This window comes from Manis pentadactyla, chromosome 1, assembly GCF_030020395.1.
Source record: "Manis pentadactyla isolate mManPen7 chromosome 1, mManPen7.hap1, whole genome shotgun sequence".
In the NCBI taxonomy this organism is placed as follows: Eukaryota; Metazoa; Chordata; class Mammalia; order Pholidota; family Manidae; genus Manis; species Manis pentadactyla.
The window spans coordinates 162856991-162874040 of record NC_080019.1 but is presented as its reverse complement, the minus strand read 5'-3'; the positions used below and the strand labels follow the sequence as shown (position 1 = coordinate 162874040).

Here is a 17050-nt window from a genome sequence, read left to right as displayed (position 1 = left end):
AAGTTGTGTCTAATGTCCATCCTTTTAATTTCTTCCCACTGTGAAGAACTATCACATCATTCCAGACCCAAAGGCACACAACCCCAAACCAGGTCAACTGCTAACTAAAAAAAGCTTGTGTTACTAGTTTCCTTCTTTCTATATTTTCTAAGTCCATAATACTAATAATGATTTCCCTCACGTACTGATTTTATTTTACCTTTACTCTCTTCAGTAACCTGTAAAGTTCCTTTTCAACTACAGAATTAATACAAACTTGCAATCATAACATTTAAAACTTCCCATAATTTAATTTTTATTATATATTGAATTTTGTCATTTTCAATGTGAAATTCCTGGCATAGGAGCTGATACCTTTCCTGCCTTTGGTCATACAGACTTGATTAATTGTTATGCTTCATGTGTGCACTCCATTCCTCAACCTTTAACCCCCATCTCCAAACTTATGAGGGGCATCTTTGAGGACCTAGCTTACTTTCTCCATGTGATATATTCTCTCACATCTCTTGCCTAAGTTAAACATGCATTTTTTTCTAATTTTTATAGTAGCCACTGTTACATAGTTGCATCAAACACTTGAATAAACTATAGTAGCCAATTTACAGTAAGTATGAGAGAAGCTCCAGATATATCATGTTGTCCTGTTCACTTTCTACTAATAATATGGCTTAACTGTGCATATGTAATCTCAGTTCCACAATAACATTTATTTCCTATCAGACCCTGAAAGAACATGTGGTGATTCTCTGTCAATATCTACAGGTAGGAGAAAATGCTTCCCTCAGTGCCTCATGGCAAAGAGGCAGAGGATAAGCTATCCACGTAGGAATTTAGAAAAGAAGTTTGCTTGAAAGCTGGATGAGCCAGGGTAACATCTCAAGCAGTTTGTTATTTTTAGCTCTGCCAAGAAGTAGCTGATTTCATGCAAGAATTACCTTGCACCTGACAGAGCAAAGACTTTCTTTCCATTCTTTATATATGTTGATGCAACATCAGAATTATATAATGCTTTAAAAAACACAGTAAGGAAGCATATGAGAAAAAGAAGAGGCTTGTAGGGTAAGAACAGCTTTTCTTTCCATGTGTCTTCCTCCCTCCCTCTATCCCCCCTTCCTTTCCTCTCTCTCTCTCTCTCTTTCACAGAATTATTTGTAACTGGGAGATTGGTGGGGGAAGATTGTCAAGAGATTTAGCAATTGGGAAAAACTGATGTGTTTATTTCCCCAAGATTTTTCATAAACATTCTTTTCTAATGTTTCTTTAGGAAACTGACTGACTTCAGTAGGTGGTAGTTAGGTGTTCATTTATCCTTTTATGTACATTTAAAAAGATCAATGTTCACAATTTTGATTGTCTTCTCAGAAATCTTCTGCTGACTTGTAAGAGTAAGATGGAAAACTGAAAAGGGGTCATTTACCGAGCAGGCAGGGGGCAAAAAGAATAGGAAAGCAATTGTATTCATCACCTCAGTCCTTTCCTAGAGGATGCCTTCCAAAATGTCACCTTTTATTTTAAAATTCATTTTTCTTCATATTTGGATGCAACTCTAGCTGGCAAGAAACACTGTGATCTATATTTCATAGGTAAGTATTATTCATGTGACTATTCCTTTCCATTACTATAGAGGACATAAGCTGCACATATTTCTCATCCTTGCTTGCTGGTCATGAAATTATGTTTAAAAGGTACATCTGTTTTTCCATTAATACCAAAGATTAAATAGCAACATGAAGCTTTCCAGATTTCTTTTAATATTGTAAATAGATACTTTTTTCTAGTCAACACACAAAACAAAAACAAGATGTGGCTGGGAAAAAATGAAGAATGTATGTAAGTGGACCAAGTGACTTCCTTCTGGGGAAGTATTTGATGTTTTGACTTTGGGTACAAATAACCGAAGTCATCAATCCTACCTAAGCCCAATACTTCACAAAGCACTTCCCAATGAAGACCATTATCCTGGAACAAAATGTAAGTATTTGTAAAAAGATTAACATGTTGAACTTATGTAACAACCATGTGAGAAAATTTGTTGTAATTTTTCAACCAGGCAACTGGAGGTTAGGAGAGACATGAAAGAGATAAGGGCAGAGAGAGAGAGAACAGGAACTTGCCTGAAAATATTGAGCACAATCTGAGAACAATATGTACAATGTGCATAAACTCTGACATTAAAGAGTACAGACAGCTGAGAGTTAGTAACTTGAGATTGGTTAAGTAATCCAGGTTTGGTCAGATGGCCACATAAAAGCATACATGTGCATGTATGTATACACACATCAAATGTGTGGGGGGCAACACCACGAAGTGAGAAAGGAGTGCAAAGTAGGGGAACTATTGAAAGTAATATGTTGACTCTCATCATATCCTGGTCTAACCCTGATTGCAAATTTTGGAAATCTAGCTTATAAATGTCATATGCTGGCAAAATTTCTATTGAGAGATGGTGAGAGTTTACAGAAACGAGCTTTGGTGTTGGACTTAGAAGTGTTGATTTTTTTTTAGATGATGCTTTAACAGAGCTGCTGCTCAATTAATAGCCTTTCTGATTCTTCAACATGCAGCACCAAGTTAATGGAAATGAATCCCACTAGTGAATATATACCCTTTACCCATAGATGAAGAGATTAAAATGGCAGATAGTCAGGCGTGTATTTGTCCATGTGTGTCCTGTGTTTCTGTATGTCATCTTGTAAGGCCACTTTTCTATATGATTATTGTTACACTTGGTGTGAAAGGGCACATGCAAAATTAGTGTAGTGGTTAAAATACACAAATGTATAAAAAGCAACATTTTCTCAAATATGTCACTTGTTTTTTACCTCCATCACCACTGCCCCTTTTGGGTCCTCATCATCACTTGCTGCCCATGTCCTAACTGCCCACCCTTCCCTCAGTCTTGTCCCTTTCCAATTGATTACCAGTATGACCATCAGGGTGAACATTCCCAACTAAATGTTACAATGCCATCTCCCTTGCTCTTCTAATCCTATGCACTGTCCCCTGTCTTAAAACACTTCAGTGGCTTTCCATCAAAAAAGGATCAAATGCAAAATCTTTAATTGGGCACTTGAGACCTTATTTTAATTTTCTCACCTTGCCACTTTTTACCTTTTATTTATCTTTCTTTACTTCCCAGAAAATGTACATGCTTACTTCCTGTGCATACATAGTTTTTTTTTTCTCTTATTCCCTTGCTCATGAAGTCTTCTCTGATGAGAATGACCTTTTTATGATTAACAGGTAGTCCTATTTATCTTATATGTCTTGGCTTATATGTCATCACATTTTCTAAGCTGGGACAGGTGTCCTCCCTCAATTTCTCATAATGATCTCTGCCTAAATAAATTATTGCTTTTACTATTTGGGTTTCTAATGATCACTTAATATGCCTGCTTTCTCTTTGGAAACCATGACCGGTGCTTGATCATCTTTATATTCCCTGGTGTCTAGCATAATTTTTGGAATACATTAAATGCTGAAAAAAGGTTTGTTGAATAAACAAGTGAATGAGCAGTGAAAAGTCATAACTAATAAAATAAAGTTGGATGTCTAATAGGTATTGTGTCTTGAAACAATCCAGAGATTTAATTTTTGTACATTGAAAATGGGGAAGTCAGAAACCAAAAGAGAAGACTTTCTGTAGATTTAGAATATGTTAAATCTGCATTAAACTTTATTAGTGTTAATCCTGTAGGTAATTTGTTTCTAATTTATACATTCATTTTGGAACTCATCTGGTCTTAATTTAGCTTCTTGTTTTTTCACACAATTTATAGTTTTTATACTACACATTAATCTACTGTGAACTGGGTTTATTTTAATTTTTAGGGTCCAATCACCCTAGATAAAATTGTCAATTTCCAAATCTGCCAAACTGAATGATATCAGTACCAAGGTCCCCTTCAGCCCTGAAATTGTGAATTTATATTTTGTTTAATTGAAAAATAAAAATGCAGTGTATTAATGGGGTATGAATCAAAATGCATAGGAAATATAAAGAAATGATTGTGACAAATTCTATCAAATTTTATATTCCTCATACAAACTCTTGAGAGAAAAGAAAATTATCTACATTTTTCTGAATCAAGGCATGTTAGGGGAACATGGAAAATGTAGCATGAAATATGAAGAATGCAATGGGAGTATGAAGGAATACAGAACTGAGATAAAGTGGTAGGTTTATTCCAAGTTTTGAAGAGGCTATTTAATACTTTGGTATACATCCTTTTTATTACAAAGGATAACTGCAAAATAAGTGACTGTGTGGAAAAGAATTGATCTGAAAATCAATTGTCTGGGAAAGAAAAATCACAAAGAAATAATTTTGAAGATGTTATTTTTTCTGATATTTAACTGTTTAACCTGATAATACATTTTATGATAGAAATGTACTAAGACTGCTGCTTACTTAATTTGCCAATTCTGCACCCTGTGATATTGAATTGTTCAGGATTATTTAGCCCATTCCTGTAATGAGAACTGTATATAATTTACTATATATACTTACATATAATAATCTTTAAGCACATTATGTGTCTGGTAAAGCAGAGTTAGTTTCTGCTAAGGAGTTGATAACATATGTATTTATATATACTATTTATATGACATATGTATATTATATGTATGTTCTGGATTTCAACTGGGTATTCCAAATTTTCATTACCTGCTTTGGAATATCTACTTTTGGCTTTAAGAACTGACTTAGTCATCATAAGTTTCTTAGAACAAGGTCTTTGTGGCAGGATTTTTCAGTTTCTTGCCAAACATCTATTCACCACTTTCTCTCTAGAAACAAAATTTGAAATTTTAGAAGGTTATATGCTTCCCATAATAAAAAGCACATTATCTTTCAGATACTTTTGTAGCTGAGTTTGGCCATAAGACTGAGTTCTAGCTTTGAGCTTTTAAAGAGAAATATTTGTGGGAGTTTTCTGAAAAATGCTTAAAGGGAATTGACTCAGCTGGAAGTCTGATATATATCCTCCCACTTTTACTCTTAGTTTTTAGCTTGAAAGTCAGTGGTGACAGGTGGAGCCCCAGAAGCCTTCTTGGGACAGAAGGTGACTGAGTAAGAAGTGAGGTGAGGGGAAGATACCAAAGAAAGGTAGGAATTTGAGTTCTGAGAAAATCATGGGCTCACCATTTCTACCTGTAATTCCTACTTTCAGACTTTTTCTATAAGTGAGGGAAATAAGGTTTTATCTTGTTTAAGTCATTATTATAGTTTTTTTGCTAAGCAATTCCAGTTGAGTCCAAACTAGTATTCAGAGTCTGGTTATACTGATGAATCCACAGATCAGCATCCCTCACTACCAGCCATTAGTATGTGTTATTAAGGATGGATGAGAATCTATTCCTTTGAACAGGAATGACTTGTTATGAGTGATGTGTTAAATCCAGATATAACTGACTAGGTAATAATGCTCTTATTTCTCTCTAGCCTGTGATTTTGTGTATACATTCTTTCTGGGAGATTAGTTTTCTGTGTTGTGTCATTCTCAGTTTTTGTGTTAGGAGGGGTGTTGTGAATTCACCCTGTAGGAAAAGTAACATCTTATTTGGAATTGTGAATAAAGTGGATTCTCCATTGAACAGAAACAGGAAACTGCCTTATATTTCCTAAGTAATACCTTAAATAGTCAATTCATTCATTCAACAAACATTTTTTAAGTAGCTGAGTCAAACAAATTATGGGAAGACTTTGTTATTTAGTCAACTCATGCCCAATATAACATGGGTAATCTGTGAATTTGGAGAAAGTAGAAAAAGAAATGAAGAAAAATTGAAACCAATGGAAAAAGTCTAAACAATTGCCCCAAATAGTTGTCCTCTTTTTAAAAAAAATATTTCCTGTGTTTAAGGACAGGGTTTTAATATACATTTTCTCAGATGGCACCAGGCTGTGAGTATAAATATTAATGTCAAATATTAAAGCTCAGATTACAAGGGTCAGTACATAGCTGTCATTACAAAATTCCTAAGTTGCCTTGACACAAAGTGTCCCAGTCTCTTCTGGGAGTCCTGGGGGAAGGGTCTTGCATGTGCTTATGATCAGTTTGCTCATATCACTCACTAACTGGCTGTTATGATGCTTGAGGCTCTTAGGTAGGAGTCTCACCATTTTTGCCTCATGTCAAGATCTTCCAGGAGAACACTGCTGTCCTATAAAGAAGCTATATCCATGTTCTTTCTAGGTGATAAATCACCACACTGCCAAAGGGTGCTGCTTTCATGTTTCAACTGCACTGTGTTGGAGATTGACTTGTTTTACATCAAAATAAAGACAGTATTTCTCTAGCCAACCCTTGTGCTGAAGTACTACTCCTTATGCTCTGAGGATCACAGTCTCCTATGAAAACATTTCTTTGTGCTCTTATTTATAGCATCTAAATATGCAGTCCCTCATTATGCTCCATCTCTGTGTGTCCATTGGTTTTTATTAATCTTTATCCCAGTAGTTCTTTATTCTCCAAGGTGCATCAACTTATGTTAATCGTTTGCAGGGAGGGCTACTGCCCAATCTGTTCATCAGACATAACCAAACACTGAATTCCAACTTGAGCCCAAATAGGAACCCTGCTCCACTGGAATTTAACTTGAACATTAGATGGGTTTGTCAGAATAGCTAGTTGAGAATGAAACCATAACTTCTTGATATTATATGTGTATATTATATGTGTATGTGTGTATATACACATATATGTATTACAGTATTGCACAAAACTTCTAATTTGTATCAACGCAATGTACTTGAAACCATAGGCAGTGTCATTTTCTCATTAAGTCATCTCTCTCAGTTGCCAAACTAATATAAAAGGAATGCCACATGCTATAACATGTATTTTATTTATTCCACATTTATCCACATAAGAACATGAGTAATGAACTTAGTTAAAATGTTCCCTTAAGCCACTGTTTTCAGACATTCTGAAAAACCTCTATGCAGAGTTGATATTCTTTTTGAATTTACTTAAAAGGTGACCCAATAAGTTTTCCCCTTTTACAGCCTCCCGTTAGTAAACGTAGCTACTGTTACTATGAGTAAAGGAGATATGCATAGGTGGGGGAGATATGGAGAGGCCAGCACTTTTGTAGGTAAACAGTGTGAAAACAAGGAACTACTTTTTAGTTATTGACACAGAAATGGCAAAAAACCAAAATTACTTCCTGAATGACATCTTTTCACCTGACTAGTTGCAAAGAGCATGTTTGCCTGTTTTAATCTAATGAAAATCTTAACCGTTTGATTTTAGGGCTGTAAAGTATGTTTGTAGCAACTCAGGATCCTTGACAGTAATAATCACAGTACTAAATTGATTTAGAAAGTGGTTAGTAGAACCATTTAGAAACATTTTCTCAAGTTAACTGGTTAGAGAAAGAATAGAAATAATTTTTTAAATAAAGACACAAAATGTCACAACATCTGAAAAGCACAAGGTGTAAAGTGTATTCAACACTACCAACTGTAGTGGAAATAAAATTCCAAAGCATGACAATCCAGAGCAGTTGTTAGTAACAGCTGTGGTAGGATGGAAGTTAAAGAAAGAAGTAGAAGGCATTTGTTGAAAGGATCTTGTTGAAAGAAGGGTCCCAGCACAGTACCTTTTTTTATTCTTAAGACTCGCCAGATGTGGGCCTTTCTAAGGGAATAGAGATGGAGCCACAAAGAGAACTACAAATGCTGGGAGAGAAGGGTAGATACAATAAGGTTGTTTTTAAGACTCGGCAAAATACAAAAGCTGTTTCCTCTTCAGTCATTTATGTAGAAACTTGTACTAAATTAAAAGATGCAGTGCATACACTAGCAATTCCCATGGTCTGGTTCTTTCACTGCCCTGGCATGATTTTAATATATTTGGCCAGCTTTGTGAACTATTTGCTTTTCTATCAGCCTGATGTTTGATCTGCAATCCCTCTGTAACAGTAAAAGGAAAACTCTAAGAAATTTAGGAAGTTTTGGTTAGCAATCAGGTGTTAGCCCTCGTCTACTCTATGCGAGGTTTATACTTCGTCTTAGTAGCTGAGTGACTGCTGCTCTTTTTTGATAGCCAACAAAAAGCAGTGCCTTAGACCTGTTTGGCTGCTGTCCTGGATAGAAGAGCTTGGCAGCCCTAAGGAGATGAAATTCTTCAGCTTGGGACCCGCCCAGAGTTGAGAAGCAACACCCTCTCAGCCACTAACTACTCTGTTGCTATGAAACAAAGACTAGGAAGGTGAGCGAAGCAGGAAGTCCCGCCTTTTATCCCCAGTTGGCTTTGGCTCTGTCTCCCAACGCCCACGCCCACCCGCCCACTCCTTATTGGTCAGCTTCCTAGTGCCTTGTATCCATTTCCCTTCCCTTTTCAATTTTTGTTCTTGGGGGAGTTCATCCCCCTCTTTCCCTCCGAATCCCTTTCCATTTGGGACGAACGGCCATCGGGCTTTCCTTAGGGGCCATTGTGTACTGAGGAAGACGTGGAGCGGGTAGGGTGAGGAGGACGGGCGCCTCCCGCCCATTGGTGACACCCGCTGTCGGGCAGCGCAAGGGCGCACAGGATTGGCCCAGCCGCGCGTGACCCCGCCCACTACCCCGCCCCGCTCCTGGGTCTCCCTGTGTGTATCCTCCAGGGGTGGGGTGTCCAGTGAGTGGTCTCCTCCTCCAGCCAGTGCGGCTGCCGCGTCCCGCGGCCTCTCGGAGAGTCGGGCGGGAGGGCAGAGCGGGTGTGGATTGGTCTTGACGGTAATTGCTGCGCTTCCCCTTCTCGGTGGCCTGCGCTCCGGGTTCCTTCTTCCTCGCGAGCGTGCTTTTCGGCGATTACACACTGCCTGCCCGGGCTACCCGCATGCTGGGCTCGTGCGTGGAGTCGGACCCGCGCACACGCGTGTCTCGGGTCGGCTGAGGCGCCCAGAGGCCGGGAGGGAAGGGGGCGCCGGGGAGGCTCAACGCTTCACTCCAGCCCGGGGCCCCTGGGGCAGCCAGGCGCGGGTCACGGAGGAAGAGGGGACATCCCCGGCTCCCAGCTGCTGTCGCCGCCGCCGTCACAGTTTGAGGAGGGGTATTTAAAGACCGGAACCCCAGCTGGGCCAGGGGAGGAGCAGGAAAGGGAGACGGGCGGCTGGTATTGCAGACAACCCGGGACTCGCTTCCACCCGGGAGCCGGACGGAGCGGAGCGCCGGGGACAGACCGGGCTGCGGGCGCTGGAGGCGCGAGGGGATACTTTGTCCTTCTCTGTCCAGCTCCCTCCCCAGCCGAGGTCCGAGAGCGGCAGGGGAGGGGCCTGAGCCGGGAGGGGGCACAGCTGTCCCAGAACAAAGCGTGGACCGCCACCACCACCCCGCACCCCTTGGGTGAGGCGAGAGGCTAGGAGCCAAAGAAGTGAACTCTTCCCTTCTGTGCCCACTTCTGTCAGTTTCTCACTCTCTCTTTTAAAAAGGGTTATTTGTTGGTTTATTTGGCTTTTAACTTGGGGATAATCCTCACCGCGTTGGTTTAAAAAACTGTGTTCATATGCCCGTGTTCTTGTGTCCGTAACTTGGTGGTTTTAGTGGGGAAAATCCAAGTCCTAAGCCTTTGTTGACAACAGACGTGTCCCTTCTGCTGGAGTAGAATAATCTTTACGTTTATATAACTTGGTGAAATCTACCAGAGTGAAAGTGCGGTTCTTGAGTGAACTCGTAAAATGTGTTCTTGGGGCTTCGATTCTAGTATTTTGAATGGGATTAAGGCAAGGAGGGAGAGAACATTGTGTTCTAATCTAGTTGGAGGAAACCTGTGTAAGTGGTTTGTTTTGTTATGAGTTGGATATTAATCGAGCGTTTGCTACGTGAAATGTGAGAAGGATGCATCATTAACTCTTAGTGTTTCAAAAGCAAATGTGAGGTCATTGCCCCTAAACCTGTTGGCTATGTGTAAAGATTGAGAATGCAAATTCACATGCTGTTGAAAAGTTTCATCTGGGACCCTAAATTTTGTTCTTACTGATGGAGGAGGATGTAATGGGTTAACCTGTTCAGCTTTTTGTTGGGTAAATATTTTCATGACTGACTAACTTTTTTTTTTTTTAATCTGCCTTTCAAATAACTAAGATCCCAGATGGCAAATTCTATGAATGGCAGAAATCCTGGTGGTCGAGGAGGAAACCCCCGAAAAGGACGAATTTTGGGCATTATTGATGCTATCCAAGATGCAGTTGGCCCCCCTAAGCAAGCAGCAGCAGATCGCCGGACTGTGGAGAAAACTTGGAAACTGATGGACAAAGTGGTGAGTCTGATTGTGCCTGAACATAGATAGCACTGTTCACCCTGGGTTTTTTTCATCCAGTTTTATTCATACTATTAATCAATAAAGCTCTTGTTATGACAACAGTTCTTTTGATTTGGATTGACTATTTTTCTTATATCCTCTCAGTCTGTTTGAAAAAGTTGGATTCAGGGCAAAGACTTGTTTTTTACCTTTTGTCCTACTCTTCAAGGTTCAGAGTTCCTCTATATGACTCAGATATGCAAAGTTTTCACTGTTGGCTGCTCTTTGTTGGTACACCACCATAGAGTAGTTTAGAAGTGTTTATTTTGTCTTATGTGAGGTTGTGTTGCAAACAATTTAAAAACAGTCTGTGATGGACCACTGTGACAACTACAGTGATGATGAAGATATTTCCTGGGGAAGGAGCCAGATTAGTCCTTGAGTGAGGAAGCAGTAGTTGAGAGTTTCCATTTTCACCTTTGAGAATTCGTCTTCATTAAGAAACTTTGTTTTGTTGTTAATGGTAGAGTTACAGTTTCTTTCATCTATTCCATTTGAAACAGGAAACGTTTTCGATTGCACATTGTTTATTGTGAAAGGAAAATTTATGATGGAGGTGGTGGGGCTGAGAGTATCAGAAACCTCTGTGGTTTCTGCATGTTGCTTTCAGATGAACTACAATTTCACAAGAAGAAATCAAGCTGGATGTCAGTACCCAGAGTAGTCCACACTACCGGAATATTTCATAGGGGGGTCTACTGAGAAACTGTAGCTGTCTGTGTCCTTTCTGACTAAGTAGGATTATAAAATAAATATGATTAACATATAGCTTGCTGCTGTGCATAATTAATAATTCTTGCTTTTGAAGCAGTAGCACTGTTCCCTGTATATCGCTAAATATTTGTAGCACCTCATGTTTTTATTTCATAGATATTTGAGGCTTATTATAAATTCAGTTGATGCTCTTGGTAACTTTATAACAGCAGAAATGGAGATTTTAAAAAATATTTATTGGCATGGATGTGCTAATGCCCCTGTAATGTCATATGGTAGCAGTCACTTTACTTTGGTTTGCACCTGTGTGCAAATATTTGCCACAAAAAGCCACTGATAGTGGTATTATCAATACAGGAAGGTGATAAGATTTACTTAATTTTCATTTATCCTTTTGGAGAGTACAGATGGTTAGATGAATGATAGGCCTGTCTTTCTATGGTTGGTCTTGCTAAAAGCAGAGCCAGAATATTTTTGCCAGATAAATATCCTTAGTTTTGGGCTTCAGTGTGACCTATTTAAGCTTCAGCCAGTTTATTCAAATTGTGATATTAAAGTGCCCCAGACAGAATGATGTCATAGTGTCAGAAAACTGCAACTTGCTGCTTGAGGTCAGGTTTTGATTTTAGCATTGGATACTTAAGAATGAGAAGTATGCAGTTGGAAAAATTGCATATATCTGGCAGTCACAATACTAGCTGTCTTTGTTTTTCTGAAGAGTATGCAATTTAAGGTCACTCTCATTGTACAAATCATCAGTTGGGTGTAAGAAGGAATTCAAGGTCTTTCTCTAATACATTATATGAGTAGGCAACAAATGGGTAAGATTCTACCAAAGAGCTGCTCTTCATTTCCCGCCCCCTTCTTTGAGTGGTAAGAATTTGTACATCTGTGAGTGAATGTTAGAGTATCAAATGAGAAATATTTATATACAGAAGTGGTCAGCTATAGTTAACATAAACCCATTGTTTTGAAACATTAAAAAATGTGTGCATGATTTTGGTCTGTAACTGATTGTTAACATAAGTTTTATCCACTTTTAATTACTTCACCATGAGGAATGGTAAAATAGATGGCTATTTGATAGTTAAGCTTCTGCCATTGTTTATTTCATTAACTCTTTTGTGAGTTTGCGTTTAGCCTCTCCAATTGAGAAACTTCACTCACAAGGAAACCTATTATCTAAAGTCTCTACTTAGTGGAATGTGGGTGCCAGTGTTAGCAAAGGTGCTGTATGGCTTTCCATATTAGTCTACATTATGAATGCGTATATGTGGGCTTTGTGGAGGGGAATCAAATCATTATAAGAGAGTTTAGTATATTTATTGCTACTCTATCACACAGTAATAAAAACAAAAAGGCATTGATAATTACTAATTGGAAGTATATTTTATATAATTGTGCAATGCAGAAGCATCCCCCACATATGTTTTATCTTTTCTTCTTTGTCAGTGGTGAAGGAAGTGGTTGATAATATCAACATTGTCCTGGTGATTACATCAGTAACTCTATTATTAGTCCAAATGTTAATCCCTTGACACATTACATGTTTTATAAAATGACTGCAATACCATGAGTTGAGCTTGTAACAGAAAATAGTAGAATAACTGGTTGTTATGTAAATAAAAGACAGGGTTAAGTGTTAAGTTAGCATATTTTCTTTATTAACCTCTTCAGCAAGGGTAGATCTTAGGAGTATAAATATGAAAAGCTTCATGTTCTTTGGAATGTCTCAGCTACTACAAAGTAACTTATTTTACAGGGCATATGAAGCAGTATCTGACTGTAGAGGAAATTACCTAGTAAGTGTAGTTTGTTCTTTGCCTGGCCTCTAGAATTTTAAACCATCAACTGAGATTCCAGTTCCAAATAACTGTTATGTTTTCAGAAGTCAGACTTTCTAGAAAAGGTCACTGAGAGTAATAATTGCTCAGTTGTGTTCCTTATAAGATGTAAAGTGTTTCTTAATAAAATATCAGAGGCACACAGTTAGCATAGTATATTTATTGAGACAAAGATTAGTAGCATATCTCTGATCATCCCATTTAGATGTATTTCTAGCCTTAGCTCTACATAGAGCTAAGTGTATGTCAATACCTGACCCCAAACTCTTCAAGTCAGTGGATGCCTATTTGATATGGTGACAGAACTATTGCTCATTAATACACATCTTGGTTTAACACACTTGCAATGTGGTGTGTCTCCTGAAACTATTACAAACTTGGGGTTTCTTAAGCACTTAATTAACATTTATTGAGGGCCTACCATGTTCCCACTGAGTGCTTATTACTGGGGATGCAAAGCTCAATAAGATAGAACTCTGCCCTTGCCCTTGACCTGTCAAAGAACTCAAGAGAGCTGATTATCCAGAGCCTGGCAGGTAAATGGATAATCGCCATGCAGTATGGAAAGGCTGTAATATAGACCTATACCGAGTATGGTGGGCGCAAAGTAGAGAACTTCCACCTTGTTTTTCTGGCTACTGTTCAGACAGTTGTCTGTCTGGGTTCTGCTGGCCGCTGCCTCTAAGAACAGATTATTGTACTCTTGTTGGAAATGCTGAGGTGAGGGGAAGGAAATGATTGCTAATCAGTATGGTAGGAATGGTAATTTATTAATGTGAGGTTCTGGAGCGTGGTTTTCATCATCGTAGCCAGGTGATAGAAAATGGAAGAAATAATTTTCTGTCTAATAGATACAAATGTACTGAGCATAAATGGATGTTTAGGAAATTATAAAGTAATGAATTGATGCCAAGGAGCAAAGCAAGTTGAGTACCTGCCGACATTTTTGTCTTGCTGTCCTTGTCATTTATTTGAAATTACATTACTGAAAGAGTTTTAAAAGCATTTGAGAAGTGATGATGCCAAACAGCCTTTTCCTGCCTTTTACCTTCAGTACATTTAGTACTTTTGTCAAGCTTGAACATAATTCATTCTCTATAATTTCACTGTGACCATAATATATTTTTAAAGTTTGTCTGTCAAAGGTGTTTGGATTAATTACAGCTATTACAAAAAAAATGAAGAGTAGGTATTCTTTTCTAAGACAAATTCCTCATACCTCTGGTAGAAAATATTAATGGTGGAGTAAAAGTTAGGTCTTGGATGCCCATTGTTTGTGTTTGTGTTGGAGAACATCACTTTCCATGGGCCCTCAGACTAGGGAACACCCTTCACGCATTCCCTTCCCTGTAGAGAGGTCATTCCGTGTCAGCAGGATCCTGGACCACTGGCACACCGGGACAGGTGGTGACATAGTCAGTGTCTGTACAGTTTTGTTTAGCGCTGAGTTAGTTTTTGAATTTATACTTGGATAACTGAAATGATCCCACATTTTCCACTTGCCACTTCTAGGAAAAGCTTATAATAAAGTAAAAGATTTAAAGGAATCCTACCAAAAGTTATGTTGGTTCATTCTTGTGAAAGAGGGCATATGTTTAACAGAAGCCTTAATGAGTTAGTAATCTTTTAGCTCTTATGAAATTGTTACCATTCAGATTTTAAATCAACTTCTCTTCTTTTAAAGTTGCTTTACATGCCATCTTTTGATTTCATCATTCATTTGCCATGTCCCAACAATGGAAAAATAGAAATTTCTAAATAACCATGCTATCCTGTAGAATGTAGCGAGTGCTGTAAATGTGGTATAAATACAGGGCTGTGACAGAGTATGCACTTGGGGTGAGTGTTGCATGCCAGGGGTGGAAAGGTGGTGTCGAATGCAGCTCAGCAGAGACTACCCAGCTGTACTTGAGAAGGTGTTTTGTTGGATTTCAGTGAGGTAGAGGATACAGCAGGCTGAAGGAAGGATAGGTCGAGGGAGATTGTTGAGTGAGACATGGTAAGTTTGAGAAGATCGAGAAGCTTTGACTTCTCTGTCAAAGAATTTGGACTTTATTTACTTGGTAGACAAAGAACTGTTAAAATCTTTGAGCAGAGTGGGAAAATTTCAAAGCTGTGCTGTGATACATTACTCTCTTGACAGTACAAGCAATGGTTTAAGAGAAAAGAAACTTAAAAGCAGGAAAAATGATCAAGAGGAATTAAAACAGGTGGGGGAAGAAATAATGGAGGCTTGAGCTAGAGAATTGACAGCAGGTATAGCAAGTGTTGGTTCAAACGTGGGAGGCATTTTGGAGGTAAGTCTGTAGGTCTGGTGACCCTTCAGAGAGAGAGAACGAAAGAGCAGAGGAGTGAAAGTGACTCTTGAGGTTTTCAGCTTAGTTGACTCTGAAGGCGGTGATGCCTTTAATGAGATAAGGAAAATAGGAAGAAAAAGAGGAAGCTTGGGAGTTGGTGCATGGTAAGTTTGTTTTTAGCCATGTTGGGCTTGAAATGCCAGAGTGAAATCCGTTTTGAAGGCAGAAAATTGAATGTGCAGTTCAAGAGAGAAGTTGAAACTAGAGACATATGTTTGGTGGATATACCCATAGAGGTAGCATTTCAAGTGACAGAACAGCAAGAGATTTGCAAGGCAAAGTAGGTGAGAGTCAAAAGTTAGAGATTGGAATTTTTGGCTGTGTGTTGGGTTGCATTTATAATTAGATGGCTATGAAGTAAAGAGAATCCTGCAAAGAAAAGTGGTGAGAGAGATAGGAAAAGAACTAGCATATATTGATTTCCTGAGTAGAGACAGCTTTTCAACAGGGAGATAATTTCAAATTCTGAGAAAACCAATTCCAAGTTCAAGTGGAGAAAACCAAGCAGGATGAAAATGTGAGAAGTCATTCAGTTCCATGAGTAAGGGACCATTGTTGACTTCCCAGAGTAATTTCACTTATGTGATGGGGGCTGGATTAAAAAGAGTGTGTGGATTATTTAAAAATTGCTCTAGAGGTGCTATAACTAGTGAAAAGCAAGAAAGTTCTGGCAGATAGCTTCAGGATTTGAGCAGAGTGTAAATTTGTGTGTGGCAGCTTTTGGAGTGGTTCATAGATTGGGGGGAAAGGATGTAGGTAGGGAATGATTTAAGATGTATGGGAAGAAGAAACCATTGATAAGGTAGCATCCCAAATTACAGTGTGGGAGGAAAAGGCTAAGAAGAAGTAGAAAAGTAAACCTTGGTAGATAACGAACTTCCACATAGACAAGGAAATATACAGAGAAGTTTTGAGGGAATGTGTAAATTTTATGTTGGTTTGTCAGGAATTGACTTAAGGCATAACATTTGTAATGTTTAAACCATATTTTAATATAATTGTATATTATAGAATAAGTAATACTTATTTTATCCAGTTTTCTAGCAGTTAAATGGGTAAATAAGTAAAAAATTGAAATGGAAATTAGTTTCCATCCTGTATATTAGGATCATTTTAGAAACAAACTATGACTTAAAAAATGCCTCGATGCTATTTTTATCTACTTTCCCTGGGCATATATTAAAGGCTTTTTTTCCAAACGTATTTGTAAGTTGCTGATTTTTTCCTAGTAATGAAAGAAGCATTTTATGAATATCTGGCTAAATTTTTAGCTCTTTAGCATATTAATACTTACATAATTGTTATACACTTACACTGTATTCCAATAGCAGTAACAAAAACAATTATTAAATTGAATGTTCTACCCATAAAAGATTCCACAGTAGCTCATTCCCTATCAGAAATACTGACCTGGGGTTATGAGCCTTATTTGCTGTTTTCCTACACAAAATATTCTACACTATTTAAGGAGCTTTAGGAGCTAAAAGAACTCAGTGATTCCCACCAAAGTGGTCAGTGCCCTTGGTCTAATTCTCATACCTTTGCAATACCCAAAGGGATTTTTCCATGTTATGATATATAATATGAAATATGGAAGGAGAAGAAATACTGAGAAATAGTGAGTGCCAACTACATGCTAGGTAACCGTGTAGAGTACTTTACATTTCTTCTTCTAAAAATTACAACATCTAAAGAGGTTTCCAGAAGAGTAGAAACTGGCCCAAAGTTGTGTAAGATAGCAAATAGAAGAACCAGATCCTAGATTTGATTGGTTCTAATGCCTGCCTTCATAGTATGAAGATTCAGGCACATTGTGCCAAGGAATAATTTGATTCTTCTTTCCATGTGA

At 38.3% G+C, this 17050-nt stretch overlaps 1 protein-coding gene across 3 annotated transcripts in view; it reads left to right on the top strand.

Moving 5' to 3' along the window:
• The first annotated feature begins 8563 nt into the window (after positions 1-8563).
• CBLB (Cbl proto-oncogene B) overlaps positions 8564-17050 on the top strand; it is a 221514-nt gene continuing 213027 nt past the window's right edge. For 2 of the 3 annotated variants that reach the window (XM_036930770.2, XM_057502399.1), the window contains exons 1-2: positions 8564-8722; positions 10070-10244. In XM_036930770.2, the coding sequence (XP_036786665.2) occupies positions 10077-10244 (168 nt within the window). In that variant the 5' untranslated portion in view covers positions 8564-8722; positions 10070-10076. Of the gene's footprint in view, positions 8723-9196; positions 9332-10069; positions 10245-17050 lie in introns of those variants that run through there. The other variant, XM_036930766.2, reaches the window with a different exon arrangement.